Raw genomic sequence first — 14,161 nt, 5'->3', positions numbered from 1 at the left:
CCGAAGCCTGTCCAGGAGAGTGTTTATCATCCCTAAGTCACTTGGGAGAGGTACACCAACCACTTGACCAGCCTGAGCTTTACTTTCCTCCTCAGAAGATGACATTCTCATTATATCTAAGTTGACATATGGACTAGCACTTCATTACATACTAGCTTTTCACTGTTGCCGAAATTGGTCTAGTGGACATCTGTGTTTATAAGACTTGTCAAATGATTGAGCTTGGGGGACAGTTTTGTTTTTAAAATAATTTTTTGGTTAGTAATATTGTCGCATGGTTCAAAATTCAGAAGGTACAAAAGGCATACATGAAAATTCTTTCTCCCATGGGTTCCTCTCCACAGAATCAGTGTTACCAATTTGTTTCTGGTTTTTGCTTTTATTCCAAGCCAGCAGTTTTGCCAGCATCCTTCAAAGAAGGGTCTCTTCTTTCACCACTGATTTATGAGTCCTTTTTTAGCATGTATTAAATTTTAATCCAGGCAGTCAACAAATGTTTTTTTAAAAATTTATTTATTTTAAGGGGTGGGGGAGGGGCAGAGGGAGAGGCTCTTAAGGAGACTCAGTGCTGAGGGCGGAACCCCACATGGGGCTCGATCTCACAACCCTGAGATCATGATGGAGCTGAACAAGAGTCGGTCGCTCAACCGACTGAGCCCCCCGGGTGCCCCAGTGTTACCCATTTGTTGCATACTCTTCCAAAGATATTCTATGCGTATACAGGCCAATATTTATATAGATACACATTCATTTTTTGGTCCTGTTTTTACCCAAATGGTAAGGGAGAAAAATGGGACTTGACAGCCCCCCAAGTAACAGAGTGCATAGCAGAGGCTTTCCTGCCGCCGTGCTGTGTCCGAGTCAAGGATTGCAGCTTTACTTCGTGTAGTCACCCAGCTAAGTTTTACATCCTGTGTTATATGAATAGTGGGAATCTTTAAGCAATATCGACAGAACTGGCATGTTCTTTTGCAATAATGATTTGGTAGCGAGTCTGAAATATTTTAAAGACAGAAGCATGATTTTTGAAATGTTTGTACAAATAGTGATCAGCCGTAATAAACTTCCACAGTAGACCTCTCTCTATATATTCTTTGATTCCTTGCTTTTTTCACTTGATGAACATTTTAAAGCTCTGAGGCATTGCCATATTGCTTTCCTCTCAATCTTACATTTCTGTGTCTGAGGACTTAGGTGCACCGGGCATCATGGTAGGTGGTGAGCCATGTTGTCATGGCTCTGGCCAGTAATGGAGAGACACGTGTTAACCAAAGGGTCTCACTCTTGCATATGTGTGTGCATGAATATATAAGCGTGGTGAGTGTTAGATGGGAAAAGGACAGGGGGCTGTGAGAGCATAAAACAGGGGTCCCAGCCTTGTCTGATGAGTCCAAGAAGGCTCCTTTGAGGGATTACCTTTGTGTCTGAGATCCGAAAGTGTAAGTAGGAATTAACTAAATATATGTGTGGAAGCATCAGGATGAAATAAATACAAATTTAAATAATAACTAATCATTATATATATTAAAGTCATCCAAACATTTATGTATAGAATGTAATTTGGCAGTATTTAATAAGAATTATTAAGATGTCCATATTCAAAAGTTCTACACCTGTTAATTATCCTTTCAGTCGTGGGAGGAAACCAAGTATCCCAACCAAATCAGTTTAAACCTGGCTGTGGAAAACAGAAACGGGCCTCCCTCCTGTGCAGGCATCTGAGCCTGCACTTGGGAGCAGGGCCTTGGACAGGCTGAGCTTCCTGTCCCCCGACTGGGGAATGCTGCGTGAAGCTCAGCAGTTTTGGGGTCTCTAGTTTGAAGTCAGTCAGTGGCACCCCTCCACCCGTGAGTCGTGCCCTTTGTATTCTGTAGCTAGTGAAAGTGTCCCACGCAGAATCTGCTCTCATCTGCTGTACTAGAATCACGAGGGTAAAACCAGGGAACAAGAGTTTAAAGTGGTGATTTTTCTTCTGATAAAGGTATTTCTGAATCTCCATGCAACCTTTTTTTTTTTTTTTTAAGATTTTATTTATTTATTTGACACAGAGAGAGACAGCCAGCGAGAGAGGGAACACAGGCAGGGGGAGTGGGAGAGGAGGAAGCAGGCTGCCAGTGGAGGAGCCTGATGTGGGGCTCGATCCCAGGACTCCGGGATCACGTCCCGAGCCGAAGGCAGACGCTCAACAACTGAGCCACCCAGGCGCCCCTGAATCTCCAAGCAACCTTGAAAGAGAATGCTCTGGGACATTTTATTAAATGTAAATTTTTGTCAGCAAGTTATGTAATCATGCCAATGTAGCTTTTAGAACTCTGAAAATCAGTCAGAATTAACACACTTTTATCGTGTGTTACTTCTGATGTAAATGAGAGAGTCTTCTTTCTGTTGCAAGAGGCAGGTATGAACAGAGATCCTTAAAACGTGCCAAAGAATTGTGAGCACAATAAAAATCTGGAAGACTCTTGAGTACTCGTTCGGGCTGTTTCCTTTTACTTCCCCTATTGTGAAAGCAATTTTCTCAAGTCCTAGAATTCAAAAAGTTTAAATCTGACACATTTTAAATAATAATTGTTCCCACGACCAGAGGAGATTCTCTGCTAACCACATTCTGCCAGTTATTGGGGAAGAATTTGTTTTTTCTTCCATTATACTCATTCTTTTTGAAGCTTAATCAAAATAATCCCCTTTGAACGAAGCTGCTGTTATGATTGCCACAGTACCAACAACGCATTTCTTAGTTTGTTTTTTTTTTTAAGATGGAAAAATTACACTTTAGACAACATTTCTGTAACATAGTTTCAGAATTCAAAGTGTGTGTGAGAGAGATTGTTGCTAGACTCCAAAAATGATTTCTTCTCAATATAGGTAAAGACCTACATGATTTTAAAACAGAACTAATTATATAAAAATCTGAACTACCCGAGGAAATGAAAATGAAGGTGGAAATGAGTTTTCTTTTGAGAAGAAGGTGGTGTAGAACAGGGGCCAACCCCGAGCAGCAGCGGCTGCCTTGGGCTGTTGCTCATTCAGAAGGTCCCGCCCCCTTCCCTGGCCTCCCCTCCCCCAGAGTCCAATCAAAGGATTAGCCTACAGGTTTGGAAACAACAGCAGCTTGAGTTTAAGTGATCCCCCACCCCTTTCTTGTGTTTAAATGCAGGAACTAGAAAAGTCTTTGGGCAACTGGACGCAGAACTTGAAAGAACTTCACACTCTGAAGACCGACTTAACCCAGCACATTCTTGTGGAGGACGTGATGGTTTTGGAGGAGCAAACAGAGCATTTGCACAGACAATGGGAGGACCTCTGCTTCCGAGTAAGTCAGTTAACTGCAGGGCACGGCTGTTCTGGAGTTTATTGAAATGTCTCTGAAGGCCAGACAGAGTAGAAAAGGCTTAATTTCATTGAACCGGAGGCCCTTTTCAGTTGGAGCCCAGGCCGGCTGCTGTTCCTTTAGAAAGCAGCACTGTGGGGTAACAGATTTGACCCTTTGTTTCTCCGGGGCTCAGTGCTGGTACTTTGTACACTTTTAATAAGCTCTTTAAAAACTCACCTTAAATGCGGGGGGGTGGTGGTGGTGGAGGAATTGCAGTTACGAGCAGCTGTGAGCTCTCTGCGCTCTGTGTTGTGTAGGTGACAAGTCCCCATCGGGATATTAGAATCAGGACGTAGGCGAGAGGTCTCCTCCGGCCTTAGGGCTCTATCTCTGCACTATCTCTCTGGGCCCAACAAACAGCAGGCGTCTTCCTTAGTGCCCGGCACAGGGGTGTTTTATCTGAGAACTCTGCCTGCACGTGCCATCTGATGTTTCTTTCAAGTAACTGGCTTTCAACGCTCCACTCAGTATCTCAGTGGATCCCTTCTACTTATTAAAAATGAGATTGTGGTCACAGTATGATACAGGACATGTTTGTGACAGGAGGCAACTAAAGGGCTCAAAAAGGTCTTTGTTTTAATAACATAGAATTCTAAGAAAAATGAATTCCTTAATCTGATTTTTGTGAATTAAGAAGAGCTATATTTAAAAAATTGAAATTTAAAAAAGTTGAATCCAGCTACTTTTGAGTGCATTTTAATGAAGTAAAATCATTTTTCCTTCTTGGCTTTAGTATTTAATATTCATAACGAACCGTAATTTTAAATGCCCTCTTAGAATTTGTATTCCTATTTTACATTAAGAAAACATTTAGGGTATGTGAAAAGTATCCTAGAACGAAGGTGGAAGCAGAGACGGGGGCCCAGATGTTCCCAATTGTTTCCATTAGGAGCCCACTCAGAATGACGCAGTACAAAAAGCCAGGATTTTAAAAAGCTAAGATAAATAGATGCCCTGAGGAATGGAAACACAAAACTTGTTTTTTTAGGGATAGTTTTTTCAGCCTTCTGAACGCATTTGGCTGGGTGGGTGTACAAGCCTTAGATATGTTTGCCTCACTCTCAAAAGATGACCTTGTTCCCTTGTCCATAGCAGGAAAGCCTATGGGAGTTGCACCTTAGTTGCCCCATCTGTAAAGTAGGGGGTTAAAACTTTATCAAAACTCTTTTTAACTCTAAGATTCTAAAGATTTTTAAGACCTGAGAATACTTTTGTACATCTAGAAAGGCTGATTTACATTCTTTATATTTAAGTTGTAAATTTGAACTTAAAAGGAGGGAAGAGCCTTTGTGGAATTCTGCTTAGGGGTTGCTGATGCATAATGGACTCTTGGGTATTTGGGGTCAGCCTGCTTACTGCAGACTAGTATTTGGTTCCATTTCCACAGTTTCTATCCAGAGCCACAGTGCATAATGGGAAGGTAGATTAAATAAGTGATATGCATTTGTTTTTTATTTTATTTTGCTTTATTTTTGAAATCTACTAAAATATTGAAATAACTCTAATTTTGTAGTCCATTTGCATTACAAATTTTAGATTTATGTTGTGATCTGGATTATAGCTTTTAAGTTAAATAAGCAGCACATTGGTCTTAAATAGGAATAAGGACTTGATCATTTTAAAGAGGTAAAAAGATTTGGGTCATAAAACTGTAAATGAGCGTGTGGCAAGCCCTCAATAAATATATGTTGAAAGCACAGGCATCAGAAGAAATTTGGGTGATGTTAAATGTATTTGTCTAACCTTCCCTGTTTCTTTTAATATAACCTGGTAATAATAGATACACATTGGATTAAAACTGAATTCTTTCGGTCAGTTACATTGCAGACACAGTCTTTATTTTGTTGCTTTTTATGGCATTTATCAAAGGTAAAACTATTGCTGTTGAACCCTAGGTATTAGGTAGACAGTGATTTAAGTCTGTAGGGTTACTGATGAAAATGAATGAAATTCATAGGCTTTTTAATGGGGGGAAGGGAAAGGAAACGCTTTCCTTCCTGCCTATATTCAGCTGCCAATTGCATTTTCATTTCCAGGTGGCTGTCCGCAAACAGGAGATTGAAGATAGACTCAATTCATGGATTGTGTTCAATGAAAAAAATAAAGAGTTGTGCGCATGGCTGGTGCAGATGGAAAACAAAGTGCTCCAGACGGCAGATATTAGTATCGAAGAAATGATTGAGAAGTTACAGAAGGTAAGCAGGAGTACCCTGATGGCTGCAGTCACGACTACCACGGGATTCTCCGCCCTCTCGCAGGCTCAGGGTGGCATAACATGAGAGATCTGTTTCTAATAACGTTGCACAGATGGGAAGAGCCTTTCTCACTCTCTGTAGTCTTCTCAGAGAAAAGCTGGTAAGTGAGGATTCCAGAGAGATGGGACATGGGGGGGGGGGCACGGTGCTTGCTGTGCTTTCTCTTGGGAAGTCTGGCTCGCATCAGTTCACACCCCCAGCGACTTACGGCTTCTCTGGTTGTTCCTGTGGAGGAGCTCTCCTCGCCAAAGGGAAGGGGCCGGCAGCAACTGGGCTTAGAATTCTGAAATGGCCACCAGGGGAGGGCAGGAAGCGCATTCTTGGGGCGCCTGGGTGGGGCTCAGTTGGTTGAGCGTCTGCCTTTGGCTCAGAGCGTGATCCCAGTGTCCTGGGATCGGGCCCTGCATTGGGCTCCCCTCTCCTCCCTCTCCCTCTACCTCTGCTCATGTGCTCTCTCATTCTCTCTCTCAAATAAATAAATAAATCTTAAAAAAAAAATGCATTTTGCTGCAGTCATCCAAAATGGCATCCAGTTACCTCAGGAAAGTGCTTAGTGATATTATAGGCTGATTTAGTTATGCTCCATTGTCCCCAGTGATCAAGTAGATTAGATTAGGACAAATGTGGGAGGGGAAACCAGGGCTACTGAATTAAGAAAGTAACTACTGGGGGCACCTGGGTAGCATTCAACTCTTGATCTCAGCTCAGCTCTTGATCTCGGCATGGAGCCTACTTTAAACAAAACAAAACAAAACAAAACAGAAAAACCGTAACTACTGCCTTACATGCTACACATGTGCCAAGTGGGCATCATTCGACTTTTCAGCTACTCCCTGACGAGCTGCATTAACAGGTGTGAGAAGTATTTGAATTTCATTTCATTTTTTAATTTTTTTTTATTTTTTATTTTTTTTTATTTTTTTTTTTTAAAGATTTTATTTATTTATTCAACAGAGACAGAGACAGCCAGCGAGAGAGGGAACACAAGCAGGGGGAGTGGGAGAGGAAGAAGCAGGCTCATAGCAGAGGAGCCTGATGTGGGGCTCGATCCCGTAACGCCGGGATCACGCCCTGAGCCGAAGGCAGACGCTTAACCGCTGTGCCACCCAGGCGCCCCAAATTTAATTTTTTTAATTTCAAGAGGCAGCTGTATGCTTGTGACTAGCTAAGAAATGAATTTTCAGTGGTAATTGAGGCTTTGTGTTTTGGTGCCTTCGCCAGGACTGCATGGAAGAAATAAACTTGTTTAGTGAAAACAAGTTACAGTTAAAGCAGATGGGTGACCAGTTGATCAAGGCCAGCAACAAGACAAGAGCAGCTGAGATCGAGGACAAGCTCAACAAAGTCAACGACCGTTGGCAGCATCTCTTTGACGTCATTGGATCACGGTGAGAAATGGCCTACAAGTTAATCTTACTCTCCAGCTACAGTGGTTTCTTCACAGATCTAAAACCTGAGCTCAGTCTTCCTCTAAGGCAGGCCAGCAGTTCTGTAAGCTTAGAGAGAGGCAAAATTTGGTAAAAATGAGTGGAAATTCTTATTTCAACATTTTAGGAAGATTCTATTTTAGCATATCACACTTTAATGTTTTTTTTTCTTTAGCTTAAAATTTTATACGAAGTTAGGTTTAAATGAGAGTTGGAAATTTAATTTGAGAGGAGATCCTCGAGGAGGTACTATTTAGAAATTTTAACTCTGCTTTAGGATTTGCACATCCCCCGAATGAAATCATGCCTGCCTGTTCCTGCTTGCACGTGGCAAATGCGAGTAGGTCAGGACACGGGCCTGATTTCCAGATGCTGCTGTGCAGGTCCCTGTCTGCTCTCACTGCAGGGGTTGGCACACTCAGGGCGGGGGTCCTCCGTAAGGGTGTGCTCAGCATGCCAGGCCCCGCTGGTCATCTGGTCCTAAGACGCGGATTTAAGAGACACGTCTATGGCCACAAATCAGAGCTAAATTCTCTAGTACAACCTTATCAGAAATGACCGGTAATTTTATCTCCCCTCACAAATTAATGAAGACGATGCCACCCAAAGTTTTTAAGTGCCTTTTGTCTTCAAATTCTCTCTCCAAAGACAGTCTCCAACAAAGGGGTTTTCACATGCAACCTGACATAAAAAAAAAAAGGTCACTCAGCTCTGGGACCACTTATGCAGTTTTGTGTTTATACCAGCCGAGTGAGTCTTTCACAAAACAGTGTGCTTGGCTGTTTCGAACACACATATAAAGCAGAATATAGAGGAGAACCTGTAAGGAGAATGAAGAATTAGGGAGTAATGAAAATAAGATACTCTTAATAATTTGGCATTTATTTCCTTGACCTCATTGTTACTTGTAAACCGTAAGTGAACCTGATTCAATCAGCAAGGGCTCCAGATTAAGTGCTATGAGAATTTACAGACAGGAAGTAAGATGAGTCAATTACGTTAATGGGAGCAGCTGTAAAGCCAAGTGGTTTGAGAGCTCAGAGCTCTTCTTCCTGGAGTGGGGGTGGGGATTAGGAAGAGCCTTACAGAAGAGGGGTGTTACCAGACGGTCCTGAGTGAGAGGTTGGGATCCTTGAATGTTACTGGTGGCAGAGACAGATGTATGTTGTGAGCAAAAAGGTACAGAGATGGGGCGCCTGGGTGGCTCAGTTGGTTAAGTGTCTGCCTTTAGCTCAGGTCATGATCCTGGGGTCCTGGGATCAAGCCCCTCCCCCTCCTTCTGTCCCTACCCCGCTCATGCTGTCACGCTCTCTCTCAATTAAATAAGTAAAATCTTTCTTAAAAAGGTACAGAGATAGAGCAGCATGGAAGTCTTTCAGGAAATGACAAGAAGCTCCGTTGGTTCAAATATAGGAGATGAAGCTAGAGGGATAGGTTGGGGCTAAAGCTTAAAAGACCTTCAGTCTCAACTGAAGACTTGGCCTCGTAGATAAAGTCAGAGTCATTCACAGTTCGTTAGCAGTCGAAGGCCTCCTGAAGACAAATTCTAGGGTGATTTGGCTGGCAGCATGGGCTGGGCTGAATTCAACTGGCTCTTTGTGCCAGTTGAAAAAAAAAAATTATAGAAATCCATGGCGGTAACCCAAATAAGGATTAAGAGCACGGGTTTTGAGCATGTCCTGACTTCCCACTTACTTATGATAGAAACTTGAGTTGTATCTAATCGTTCTAAGCCTCAGTTTCCAAATCTGCAAAAAGTGTCCAACAGCACTGCTTACCTGAGAGGCTGTTGTGAGGATGGATGGCGCGTGTCTCGCATGTGGCAGAGGACCAGTGTATAGGAGCTGGCATTTACTGAGTGGCTGTTACCACTGTTTTTCCCTACTAAGACTCTAAGACGAAGTACCATGTTTGTTGAATGGGAGAGGATTCCCTCAATTGTGTCTTAATACTGAGTGGTCTTTCCTCCATGAGACCAACGTCTTGGACTGTCTTATTTCCAGTGCTTAGAATAATACCTCAGATACCTGTTAACATGAAATTCCAGTGCATAAGAATATGATCATTTCTGTTGGATAAATTGTGTCTAGTATGTCTTTGTTGACATTGTCTTTATGTCCTAAGTCTTCTTGGGCACCTGGCACTAATCGGAGGTCTGATGACATCAGACCTGTTTGTGGATCATTCAGGAGCAAGGTCTAGATTATGCTTCCCGAAGACTAGAGTGACGATCTATTAATCATTCATGCTTTGGTTCTATAACTTTAGAGTTTAATAAGCTCTTTTCCTTTCCTCCCTTCTCTCCGGCTGCCTATCCTCAGCCAGTTCCTTGGTGGGAAAGAGATAAAACAGCAAGTGAAATTTTCATTGGTCTTCTTGGAAGGAGCAGTTGGCAAAGTAAGGAGTTGAAATAATAGCAAATATATTGGCTGTCAGCTGTATCCTTGACCGTGTGCCTTTTATGTATGATTTCACTTAATCTTCTTTGTGATTCTGAAAGGTAGACACCATTATCCCATTTAATAGATAAGGAAACTGAGACACTGAGATAAGTAACTTTCCCATAGCCAGCAGGTGAGGCAACCAGGATTTCAACCCATAATTGTGTTGCCTCCCAGCTACCCTAGACTCTTCTGGTTTATAATGAGTAGAGAGCATAATGAGAGCCTAATCCCTTCAGAATTGAAGGACTGAGAATGGAGTGACTTCTCTCATCTTAAAGCAAAGACCAGGTGAGCCTAAGAAACTCCCAGTTGGGTTTACCCTTCAGGTGAATTTGTGGATTGAGGCAGCAAGTTGGGACCTGCCATAAATCAGCCTCATGCAGAATTAGCTCCTTGTCTGATCTCTGACACTGATGTCTTGCTGGGGCCTACACAAAGGCAACGGCATTGGGGAAGGTGGGTAGGGGCCCAGGCTGCAGAATTCAGATTTGAGCAGTGCCAGCCAGAACCTACAGGGCTGCACTAATGGCCTCATTTGCGCACAGAAGTCTGAACACCATCTAACCTTTTCTCTCCTGCTCACAAGTGTTCTGCTGCTTCACTCCTATAGTAGGGGCAGCGTTTCATAAATAAGATTTGGAGGGAGACCCTACATAGGTACCCAGCCACGTGACTTGAAGATTGTAACTACAAGCATTTAACTTCAAAGTTCAGAGTGGTGCTGAAAAGTCTATGACCTCAGTAAGTCAGGTTTAATTCACTGAAAGAAAAGAAAAAGGCTTTTTTAGGCCTGTTGTTTGAGCTATGTTCTCAGCAAAACAGAGGTAAATTTCAGAAAACTTGGTAAAACATTGAGACAGGGTTACCTAAAAACATTAAACTTCTGACCATTTCAAGTAGTAGGCTTCTTTAGGGGATGGATAAGGGAGGAAACCAGTGTTGTTTTGGAAGTCTGGTTCCTTGAGTAAATCTTATCTCATCCTTTCAACCATCCTGCAAGGTCAGTGTCCTCTGTTTTACCAAGAGGCATACTGCAGGTCAGGGAAGGTAAGTAACAGACCCCAGGGCAGAGGGGATTCTGCATAGGGTGGGGATGAATCAAGCTCTGTCTGTCATGCTGCACCTTGCGTCAGAGAGCACTGGGCTCCTTTGAGACCTGGCTTTTAGAGATAGTTTATTAGAATTTTTCTAAAATGTAGAACTCAGTGTGGAATTTATTGTCTACTCCAGAGCCATGGTTCTCAAACTTAAACATGTATCAGAATCCCTAGAGGGCTCATGGAAACCTGGGTTCCTGGACCCCACCCTCAGAGCTTCTGACTCAGTAGGTCTGGGTGGGGCCAAGAATGAGCATTTCGCACAAGTGCACAGGTATTGCTAGCGGTGCTGGTCGGGGGACGGAGAGCTGGAGTGAGCAGCAGGGTGAAGTGACACAGGGCTGCACCAAGAGTCAGAAACCCTGGACCTGCCACCTACTTTGAACAAGTCTTGTGACCTTTGTGAGCCTCGGTCTCCTTGTTGATGAACTATGCACAAGATCCTGGCAGAGAAAGCAGCAGGACGGCGATGGGTCCATCCGTCCGTCCACACACACTGTTAGCCTCCGGCGCTGTTCAGTGTGGTTATGCGGTAATAGAGGAGGAGAAAGCAAGCTCAGACCCAAACCACTGTTGTTCTCTACTTGTAAAGTGGTCTTCAGCTTCTGTAGAATCGTTAAAGCAGAGAACCTGAGGGACATATCTCCCGGAATAACCAACTAATCAAAGAAGGGAGCAGGGGAGCCTAAGTCAGTCTAAATGCTGATTTCCTCACGTATGGTTACCTGGGCCCTGGTGTAGACATCAGAATTCACAGAACCTGATGGAGAGCCAGTTGCTGCAGAGGCTTTTAGCAATCCTTGTGGGCCCTTGGGCAGCTCCTTTTATTTGTGACACCTAAACTCTTACAAAACATGCTATTCACTTCATCAACAGAAAGGCCATTTGTAGCACTATATATGTTTTGGTGAATGGTATGATTACACTAGAACCCAGTCTGATTTGATGACAAGAAATATTAATTATATACTACTGTGCTTATTTGACATATTATTTTTTTAATAATATTTATTTTGTTATATTAGTCATCATACAGTACATCCCCAGTTCTTGATGCAATGTTCCATGATTCATTACTTGCATATAACACCCAGTGCACCATGCAATATGTGCCCTTCTTAATACCCATCACCAGCCTATCCCAATCCCCCACCCCCCTCCCCTCTGAAGCCCTCAGTTTGTTTCCCAGAGTCCACAGTCTCTCATGGTTCATTCGCCCTTCTGTTTACCCCCCTTCATTCTTCCCTTCCTTCTCCTACCGATCTTCCTATTCCTTATGTTCCATAAATGAGTGAAACCATATGATAATTATCTTTCTCTGCTTGACTTATTTCACTTAGCATAATCTCCTCCAGTCCCGTCCATGTTGCTGCAAATGTTGTGTAATCGTTCTTTCTGATGGCACAGAATACTTTGGGCACAGAATATTGGATGAGGGACGAAAGACACCAGATTGACTTGCTTCAGCCAGCACAGACCAAAGTTCTGAAAAAAAGGGTCCTGCCCCCACACCTCCCCAGCCTCCTGCCCTCGGTGGGACTCATGCCAGAGGAAGACTCCGTCTAATACCTCTCACCTGTGTCTGCTTTGACTTCAGAAATCCAGTAGTTGAATACCCTAAAAATCCATCTCCTTTTGTTTCCCATAACCCCTTCCTCATTCATTAATCAAAGCTTTTGCCTTGTCCTATGAAGGAGGAGCCCTGTGGCCACAAGTCAGGCTGTGTCTTTGGTAAGTCACTCTGGCTGGTTGTGGAGCCTCTTCAGAGACATGGGGCCAAGGCGCCAATGGCAGTGGAGGCTCTTTGTAAAGACTCTTTCTGGCAGTGTGTGTGTGAATGATCCGGTCAGAGCTGTCAGTGCCTAAGACAGGTGGGACGGCTAAGTGGAAAGACCCCAAAATGTTTACATCGGTTATCTGTTGGTGTTGGCGTCGCTGGTGATTTTAATTTTCTTTTTGCTTACTTAATTTTCTGATGTTCATTACAGAAAAAGGAACATGGGTTTTTTCTTTTTCTTAAGGAAAAATGTCATCAGTATTTTTACCTTTCTCCTTCGTTTCTCTTGATGGTAGTATCGTTAACAGACTTGGCACCGTTAGGCCAATGTTTGAAGGCGGGACTTACTCAGATATGCTCCCATACTAGACTAGATAGTTGTCTCACCATCAAAAGGGTCAAGTCCATGAAAAGAAACTTTTTAACTAGGCATAATTTTCACATTTCACCTACCAATGTGAAAAGCCCACCTGTTGTATAATAGTAGCAATTAAAATGTTGTCATTTAAACTCAGCAGTTATTACCATGGCAACTGTGTGTTGGGATTGTGTTTCCATCCTTTGCAGAATGGGCAGGGAGATGTGTGCCTTTTTAAATTGATAAAGTTTTTCATTTCTCTCTTTTTATCTGTATTTTCTCAAGGTTATTTTGGGAGACCAAACAATGCTGCTAGTCATAGAGTTGACTCGCTGTGGCCTGATCCAGCAGGACTGGAAGGATTTAGAAATGTTAGTGCAGGGAGAGCCAGCTGTGAGGTCAGCCTCCCCACTTGCATTTTCCTTCCGGTCAGTCTGATCATTCCACCTCTGGAGCATGGGGCCGCTGTTCCTGGACCCTGCAGAATGCTTTCCTGAGGGTTGGGGAGTTTCCTCAAGGAGACTGCAGCCACCAGTGCCTGGGGGCGGGGGGGGGGGGAGCGGCAGGTGGCATCGGGCAGCATCAGCACGTCCAGTGTACTAGGCTTTGGGGGACCATATTTAGCAGGTCCCAGGAACAGCTGAGCACATGGGCACAAGTTAGATGTTGCATTTGGGGAGAGATGTTTCCAAATCTACACTCCGAATTCCGCTGGTCTAGAATGTGCTGTCTTTCCAGGTGAAGATGTAATAATTACTAAGTGTTGGGCTTTAGGGACCCATGAGAAACGATTGATATCATCGAGTCTTAAATAAGGCTGAGAGTGAGCCTAAAAGGGGCTGGACACAAACCAAGGGTTCTCTGGTGAACAGCCACTTGGGCTCCCCTGGAGAAACCAGGGTTAGGGATATGGAGAAATGCTCAGAGACATTATGCTAAACCCCGGGAGGAGCTAACAAGGAAAATTGCAAATTCTTCCTCTACAAAGTTGGAAACTCCATTTGTACTATAAGATAGAATTTTTTTTTGCAAAAAGCAGAGGAATGAACTCAATGAACTCTCTGCCTTACCTAAACCAGGATGCACAGGGCTGAAAGTCAGGGCAGAAACCCCAGCACCCACCCCACCCCCACCCCCCAGAAATTTCTTCTTCTGGAGGACCTGAGGAAGGCATGCCTGTTGGACTCTGGGGCTTCCAATTTCGCCTTTTTTTTTTTTTTTTTTGGTCAAACCTGAAACAAATTTGATTTGAAGAGGACAGAAATCCTCTTTTCCGTGCTCCGAATCTAAATGTTTCTTCCCTCGTTTACAGCACTTCATAAATAACCCATAGCCAAGATAACACTGTGACTTTCTTCCCCCAGCATTGCAATCCTGTAGCGTCAGAACAAAGACTGTGTGTGTGTGTGTGTGTGTGTGTGTGTGTGTGT

General features: G+C 43.4%; 1 protein-coding gene across 1 annotated transcript in view; it reads left to right on the top strand.

Annotated features, from left to right (window-relative positions):
* Nucleotides 1-3,061: 3,061 nt before the first annotated feature.
* The window catches only part of SYNE2 (spectrin repeat containing nuclear envelope protein 2), a 39,078-nt gene continuing 27,978 nt past the window's right edge, over nucleotides 3,062-14,161 (top strand). Inside the window, exons 1-3 of the mRNA XM_040641805.1 lie at nucleotides 3,062-3,313; nucleotides 5,410-5,568; nucleotides 6,850-7,016. Coding sequence (XP_040497739.1) covers nucleotides 3,152-3,313; nucleotides 5,410-5,568; nucleotides 6,850-7,016 — 488 coding nt within the window. The 5' untranslated portion in view covers nucleotides 3,062-3,151. The remainder of the gene's footprint in view (nucleotides 3,314-5,409; nucleotides 5,569-6,849; nucleotides 7,017-14,161) is intronic.

Source organism: Ursus maritimus, unplaced genomic scaffold (assembly GCF_017311325.1).
Source record: "Ursus maritimus isolate PB19 unplaced genomic scaffold, ASM1731132v1 scaffold_25, whole genome shotgun sequence".
Taxonomy (NCBI): domain Eukaryota; kingdom Metazoa; phylum Chordata; class Mammalia; order Carnivora; family Ursidae; genus Ursus; species Ursus maritimus.
The sequence above is the reverse complement of the archived record's forward strand: the minus strand, read 5'-3'. Positions and strand labels throughout refer to the sequence as shown.